The sequence below is a fragment of the Mytilus californianus genome, unplaced genomic scaffold (assembly GCF_021869535.1).
Source record: "Mytilus californianus isolate M0D057914Y unplaced genomic scaffold, xbMytCali1.0.p SCAF_1, whole genome shotgun sequence".
In the NCBI taxonomy this organism is placed as follows: domain Eukaryota; kingdom Metazoa; phylum Mollusca; class Bivalvia; order Mytilida; family Mytilidae; genus Mytilus; species Mytilus californianus.
The window spans coordinates 62,075,668-62,084,287 of NW_026262581.1; the positions used below are offsets into that span (position 1 = coordinate 62,075,668).

Here is an 8,620-nt window from a genome sequence, read left to right on the forward strand (position 1 = left end):
CTATGTGTTCTGTGCTATAGAAAAATCATTATAGTCTAAAATTGAGAACGCCTTTATGCTTCGAAGCGCGTAATTATTTTGAAGTAGATGTTAATACTTCAGCTATGTCAACTGTTGTCTAATTGGTTATATACAAATAAAACGTATTACAAAGGTACCGAACTCCACGGTAAATTTTAAAAAAGGGATCTCCATAAAAAAAACCTGACAAAATCAAACGTTATCAACCAACGGAATGAGTGAAAAACAACTGTCATATTCCTGACTTGGTACAGGCATTTTCCGAAGAAAATAGTGGGTTAAACCTATGTTAATACCACATAGCTAAATGTTAGATAGAGTAGATTGTTATCGCATAAAAAAAAACACCCACAACTCGTCCTAAACCGCTTATTACAATGTATTAAACTTTCACACAATCATAACCTATAATGCTTTTGTGCACCTCCTATTACGTTTTGGATCAAAATCATGTGTGGGCTCTCCCTTACCAAATCACGGACTTTGCCATTGCTTTATTTGGTTTGTACCCATTTTGTATCCGCAACTCTTCCTTAACCGCTTATTGCAATTTATTGAAACTTTCTCACACTCATAACAATATAAATCTATTCTGCAACTCCTATTTTGTTTTTTATCTCAGTTATTTTGGGGGTTGTACTCACCATAACATGGACTTTTCAAAGGGCGGGGTACCATTTTGTGAGCTTTGCTCACCTTAACTCTAGTTGAATCTATTATGCTAAATGTTCTCTTACTATTCTCTTCTTAGTTACTGTTTTTTTTTATTATCGTAATCAGAACGTTCAAACCCAAAAGTTTGAAAACTTTGGATGACAAATGCATCAGGAGATATGTGACCAAAAGAGACTGAAAGAGAATAACCCAATCCATATAAGGTCAATTTTGCCTGGGGAAGATTTAATCTTAGTTTCTAAACAAATAATGTCATAATATTTGTATTCCCCCCTTCCCCTTCTGGTAGAGATTTAACATTCGCTTCATTTCAACATTTTCGAGGTATTCTATATCATCCAATTTTCTCTCTCAGAAGTTTTATTTTAACTTTTCCAAACAAATCGCATTTCTTTTCAAAAAAGGATTTCATCAACTTTTTAACTTCTTTAGGCATTTTTCTATCCTTATACCGAAAATTACAGAAGTAGTTCAAACCTAAGTTTGCACTGAATTTATTTCACACCAGAGCCATCTGCTTAAAGTACTTCAATCTTTAAGATGATTCACAGTATCATAGATTCATATGTGTACTTGGAGGTTTAACAACATTTTGCAGTATATCCAAACATGCACGTTCAAAACTGCAAGTTTGATAGATTTTGTTGAAATTGGGGCAATTATTAAAAAAACGTTATGAGAAGAGCATCTTAACCAGAACCAAACTTCTGTTGAGAGTAACTTTATTTATTGTCTCTCAAACATAAATTACTTTATTTTGATTAAAAATGTCCTTCAAAGAAAACTTTTACAAAAGCATGCTTTTGGAATATAACTTGTTTTCAAACTCAATATATATAGTGCTAAGTAAAATTTTGCCGTTATGGAAATATGTATAATTGTTGAAAAATGCTTTTAGTTCCCGATGAAGATAAATCCAGAAAAGCGCTTCGGACGCATGCAATTTATAATATGTTGTTTTCATTTTTAACGGCACTGGATCGATACCACTGCTGGTTGACTATTAGTCCCCAAGGGTGTCATGAGCTCAGTAGTCAGTACTTCGGTATTGAAATGATTTATAACAAACCTTTCTAAAATTGTCCGTTTATTAATTTATGAATTATTAAGACACTAAGGTTTCATCTCCCTCGGTTAACGTTTGCCTTAGATCGATTTGGCTATTATTTTTAGGTCCTTTTTGGTCATATCGCTCTTCAACTGTTTCGGTTCTTTTATATCTTTTGCTTTCAAATATTCGGCTTTGGGCGCTCCTGATGAAGGTTAATCCAGAAAGCGCTTCGATCGCATGGAATTTATATAGTTTTTTTCTTCTTCATTATTTAAATTTTATTATACAACGTCTTAAATATTCAAATTCCAATAGACTTTGAACAACTTTCTAATGATGTCCCTGTGAGTGAAATAAATTAAGGGAAAACTTGCCTTTCCGCTTTGATGGTGAAATGGAGATTGTTATCGTTTTCTTCGAAAATCCAATTTTGGTTTGGGAAAATTCTACGCTTTTTTGCAGGCTATTTTAAATGAGGTGAGACATTTTATCACTATATTTGATTGGATACTCTGAACTTCAATGTCCGTTAGTTCGATTGGAGGGAATTTTTGTTACTAGCATCAAAACATATTCTGGCCAGATCAAATATTTGGGACTAATATTCAGGTTTTCAATATCTTTATTTGCCTAAAAAAGACAATATTTACAGTCTCGACCTCATTGACCTTTGACATTTCAGTTAAAACTATCCTCATCAATCAAATATTGGGCTGTAATTTTTGAGAGCTACATTCTTGAGAGAATTTTGTGTCTGAAACTTCAATGAAAAATGTATTGATTATCCTTACATTTTTGTTTAGTGTATATATGATATATATTTCAGTGAAAAGGGGTAAATTAAAATCTTTTTTAATCACAAATGTGTTAGTGTATCAAGTTTTATTAAGTAGCTGAACCAAATAATAATTAATTTAGCTATTAACTAAAACTATTTTTCTTTTATCTTTATAGATCCACCATGCCCTGATCTTGATCCAAGTTGTCATTTATGGCAGACATATTGTGCGCATAATGACTATGTCAGAGATCATTGTTTCAATACTTGCAACAACTGTACATATGCAGTACAGGGTAATACACATATGAGTTTTGGTCACGGATTTCGTCACAAGTAGATAGTTAGAGGTTTGTCACTTCCATAAAAGAATTGTACGTAAAGAATGAAATGCATTTTAAATATTTTAGGATCGATTTCAAAACAGCTTTGACCACCGAATTTGATGAATTGTGAATTTTACCTGGCGGTTGAACTAATCGTGATTAGCATTTGCTATAGATATCAATGCTCTTAAGTATAAAAACGTGAATCGGGGCATTCAAAAGGCGGGCGAAAAACTTGACAATCAAAATAAAACAAATTTTTGTGCATACACATTTTTAAAAACATAATTCAAAACAGATAAATCAGAATGAGATTAAAATAGTCATGTCACCTAAGAGTTAGATCATTAAATGATTCATAGATATTAAATTTCAAAATTGAAGATAACTTCAACTTTCAGATTACAGAAATTTAATGTTTCATCCAATAAGTTCCTTTATTCTTACTTTCAAATTCGGTCAGAATGAGAAAACATGTAATCATTACTTGATTAACGTAAAACGTCAAAATGGTGAACCAATTCAATGAAATAAAAACACGGGACAAGATACTAGACAAAGAAAGGGGAAACAATTCATTTGCAAGTGAACATATTGAAATCCCCTTATTTACCAAATAAAGTCCAAGCGACAAGTGTTACGCTTACCAAATATAACCCAAGCGATAAGTGTTACGCAGTAATTGTTGCCTAATACCAAATATAGCCCAAGCGATAAGTGTTACGCAGTAATTGTTGCCTAATACCCAATATAGCCCAAGCCATAAGTGTTACGCAGTAATTGTTGCCTAATACCTGTTCGACAATGAATCGATCCATCATAGCTGTTTTGCAATTCATCCAATTTATCTTAGAGTTTGGAAATTTTCTTTGAAAAACAAAAACAGAAAACAACAAAAATAGTCCAACGTACAATTTTTTGCATTACCCAGTATTTTTTTTGTTTTAACATTCAAGCCTGTATTTATAATGCTTTTGCAAATTCTTTTACACATCGTGTCCTTTTGCACTACTCGTTTCTAACTTGTTTATCCGACTTTTTATTATTCTGTCTTGTGTATTAATTTTTGAATTGATTTACTAACTTTCCCTTTGCACTGCTTTATCACACGACTAGTATGTTGTTTGCACACGTAATTTTTAGCAGTTAATAAATATAACAGAATAACACCATTTTATAATACAAAACTTAACTGTTAACAAGTTACTATCAAACATATCCCACTAACAATTACTCAAAAACAAATCTCAAGAGAAATCAACATCTTTATATAAATGTATGGTACATATTCAAGGGGATGGACATGTATTTCTGGCATAGCCTTATGCGTGTACTCTCGACACAAAATGTTTGAGAAGCATGGAAGCCAAAGAAAATAAAAAAAAAACCTAAACAGAACATCCAAACTCATTTGCCGTCATGTTTACCTGAAGCAGTCTCAACCTCAGTTTAAGTACATTTATTTATTGATAAACTTACACTATTAAATGAAAATAATATTGTTCAAATCGTACCATAACCGAAGCACTGGTTGTCTGGCGAATTGTCCCATCCGGTCTACCAGCAGCGGAACAGACCTAGTGGTAATAATATGAATGCTTGACTTAATGTAACTGTACACGACACATATTTTTGGGGAATGGCCTTCAGTTGGTACACTGGAGTCCAAAAAGTTAAGGCTTCAGGATATCACGTCTTACGGAAAAAATCTAAGTAATAAAAAAAATCGACATAGAGTAGATATTCATGCGACAACATCTGATAACTGATAGAGAAAATCCCAAAAATTGATAGAAAATAAAATAACACATACAAAAATACTCAATATCAAGAAACCAGAAATCTATGAATCGGTATTTTTCAAAAATAAACATTCTTCTTCACTTACCACTGTTTAAATTACCTTTGATGTACAATATTATAGTATTGGAATACGTAGCACTTTTCTTTTACAAGCTTGAGACCACTTTGATCTAGTATTGTCCTTTGAATCTGTTTCAAACATGCGTCAGTAAACTAAGCCATTACAATAAGAATTCACGAATTTCCTAAAAGTAAACTTAGCATCGCTGTTTCATAATTCTTTGCAATAACAAATCATTTTTGTTATTTGGTGTTGCTAATATGGTTTCATAGACAGTCTAGTTATGGCTATAATGAGAGGTATATTTAGATCCTTGAAATTGCAACTTGTCTACATGTTTAGTATTGTTATACATGGAATATCTGAGACAGAGACAAATCTATATACAGAAAAAATGTACCTATTTTGATTCAGTAACACCGCCACCAATAACAGGAGGTTTATTGAATATGTCATATTATCAGAGTAATTCAGCCCCCAAATATCAAAATGTATGCAAACATATTTGTATATTACTACAGCAAAAACAAACACTGCTTTTTGTTTGGCTAATTAATTGTCATGACAACATTTAATCAAAATTCATACAACAAAAACTAACAGTACACAATCAAATTATATGCAGTCAAAAAAATCTTGATGACGATTGTACTCTTCACTATATCACAATTGGCTGTTGTACTGAAGGACAATCCAATCAGCTGATGTACTGAACTGTTGTACTGAAGGGCAATCCAATCAGCTGATGTACTGAAGGGCAATCCAATCAGCTGATGTACTGAAGGGCAATCCAATCAGCTGATGTACTGAAGGGCAATCCAATCAGCTGATGTACTGAAGGGCAATCAAAAACTGTTGTACTGAAGGACAATCCAATCAGCTGATGTACTGAAGGGCAATCAAAAACTGTTGTACTGAAGGGCAATCCAATCAGCTGATGTACTGAAGGGCAATCAAAAACTGTTGTACTGAAGGGCAATCCAATCAGCTGATGTACTGAAGGGCAATCAAAAACTGTTGTACTGAAGGGCAATCCAATCAGCTGATGTACTGAAGGGCAATCAAAAACTGTTGTATTGAAGGGCAATCCAATCAGCTGATGTACTGAAGGGCAATCAAAAACTGTTGTACTGAAGGACAATCCAATCAGCTGATGTACTGAAGGGCAATCAAAAACTGTTGTACTGAAGGGCAATCCAATCAGCTGTTGTACTGAAGGGCAATCAAAAACTGTTGTACTGAAGGGCAATCCAATCAGCTGATGTACTGAAGGGCAATCCAATCAGCTGATGTACTGAAGGGCAATCAAAAACTGTTGTACTGAAGGACAATCCAATCAGCTGATGTACTGAAGGGCAATCAAAAACTGTTGTACTGAAGGGCAATCCAATCAGCTGATGTACTGAAGGGCAATCCAATCAGCTGATGTACTGAAGGGCAATCAAAAACTGTTGTACTGAAGGACAATCCAATCAGCTGATGTACTGAAGGGCAATCAAAAACTGTTGTACTGAAGGACAATCCAATCAGCTGATGTACTGAAGGGCAATCAAAAACTGTTGTACTGAAGGACAATCCAATCAGCTGATGTACTGAAGGGCAATCAAAAACTGTTGTACTGAAGGACAATCCAATCAGCTGATGTACTGAAGGGCAATCAAAAACTGTTGTACTGAAGGGCAATCCAATCAGCTGATGTACTGAAGGGCAATCCAATCAGCTGATGTACTGAAGGGCAATCAAAAACTGTTGTACTGAAGGGCAATCCAATCAGCTGATGTACTGAAGGGCAATCAAAAACTGTTGTACTGAAGGACAATCCAATCAGCTGATGTACTGAAGGGCAATCAAAAACTGTTGTACTGAAGGGCAATCCAATCAGCTGATGTACTGAAGGGCAATCAAAAACTGTTGTACTGAAGGACAATCCAATCAGCAATGTTTCAGAAGTAGCAGCTGGGCTATCCATAGTCTGCATAAAATCTAGTAAATTACGCTCCTGTTGTAATAATGTATTTCAAGGTGTAACCATGACGGTTGGATGTATGAAGCCTGGAGCATCTGAAAAATAAATAAGAAAAGCTGCAAACAAATATTAATTTCGAAAGTTCGAGGAGCGTGGGTCTATATTTTTTAATGTCTTCTCAGCTTGGTTTTCAAAGTAAAAGTAAGCTTTTAATATACATGGAGTTTTACGGTAAAACTATCACATGTTCAAATTAGTTTAACAGTAGCAGTAAAGGATGCCAAGTCCGTCAGTAAATGTATTTGTTAATTCAATAAACGAATGTAATCTTTATTTAATTGTATGATATTTAAAAGATCTTCTTTGTAATTGCAATATTTTTTTTTATATGAAATTGAATCATCCAACCTGTCATATTAGTTATTGTTATATATACATAGTTTATCTGAGTCTGAGACAAATATCAGTGGATAAATATGTACTTATTTTTTTCAGTAACACCACCAGCAAATGGATTAATACAATTACAGTCAACAACTACTACCACTGTAGCTCCTTGTATAGATAAAGACCAGTACTGTCCAGGATGGAAAAATTTGTGTTATACTGACGAATATGTCAAATTTAACTGTAAAAAATCTTGCACATTTTGTAAATAATTCATAAATCCTTCAACCTCATCTCTCTTTAAATAGATGTGTAGACTGTCAATCTGCACTGCATTGTTTCATGTTCATGTATTTGTTTACTCTACGGTGAAAATGGTCCTCTTGTTGTGTTGTCATTGTAATTGTGTTAAGATATGTTTGTACATTTTAAATCATTATTTAACTACATTCAATGAATAAACAATAATTACAATTTATTTGGTATACAATACCATTCATCCAGTAGTTCATCCAGTAACCAGTGGTGCTTTGATACAGACATGTGATGCAAATTGCGTTAAATTAATAAAGCAGTAACTGCTGTCCCAAGTTCAAAGGAGCATCTGAGTTCACATCAGACTTTTTGGTGGGGTTCCTTGTTTCTCAATCTTTGAATCTATTTTTCTGTGTATTGTTTGGTGGATTATATTTGTCTGAAATGTTTCTTTTGACCATGAAGCTGTCTGTTTCTTTGTCTTGTTATTTTTATTGACTCTTTGGTATCTTTTCTCCCTTTCGTAATTTAAAAAAATGAAATAATGTATTTAAACAAAAGTTTTGCACCCTTTTGCAAAGTTGACCCGATTTTTTTTTGTTACGCGTCAAACCGTAGTTTGATTATCATCGTAATTTTGGTAACGATCATAAGCGTGGATGCTAATAAAAGTTTTAGCATTACGGGTGTTACGGGTGTTACGATTTGTAAGTTTTAGAACACAGATCAAGTTTGAATTTTGGTGGCGTCACTTTAACCGTTCTAGAGTTATGCCCCTTTATAAATGGAAAAATTGCAGAATTTTTAGTTTCCGTTCTCTAACTTAGGTTTGCCTCAACCAAATATATGAAACTTATACACAATGCTTATTACCACAAAACACAGATCAAATTTGAATTTTGTTGGTGTCACTTTAACCGCTTATAAATGGAAAAATTGCAAAATTTTTAGTTTCCGTTCTCTAACGTAAGTTTGCCTCAACCAAATGTTATGAAACTTATACTCAATGCTAATAACCACAAAATACAGATCAAGTTTGAATCTTGGTGGCGTAACTTTAACCGTTCTAGAGTTATGCCCCTTTATAAATGGAAAAATTACAAAATTTTTATTTTTTTCTAAATATCAAGTAATTTTTTGAATTGGAGTTATCTTCCTTTGTCCATGATTATAGTTGAATCTTCAATCAATGCTTTATACAATGCAATGTTTAATTTTGACTTCCACTGATAAAACACAGATTAAGTTGAATTTGGGTAGTGTCACTTTAACCATTATTGAGTTATGCCCCTTTATA

The 8,620-nt window shown here is 33.4% G+C and overlaps 1 protein-coding gene across 4 annotated transcripts in view; it reads left to right on the plus strand.

Moving 5' to 3' along the window:
- Positions 1-7,546, plus strand: part of LOC127705571 (uncharacterized) — a 40,124-nt gene extending 32,578 nt beyond the window's left edge. For 3 of the 4 annotated variants that reach the window (XM_052209920.1, XM_052209902.1, XM_052209911.1), the window contains 2 exons: positions 2,702-2,821; positions 7,177-7,546. In XM_052209920.1, coding sequence (XP_052065880.1) covers positions 2,702-2,821; positions 7,177-7,340 — 284 coding nt within the window. In that variant the 3' untranslated portion in view covers positions 7,341-7,546. Of the gene's footprint in view, positions 1-2,701; positions 2,876-7,176 lie in introns of all 4 variants that reach the window. The other variant, XM_052209915.1, reaches the window with a different exon arrangement.
- Positions 7,547-8,620: the final 1,074 nt, after the last annotated feature.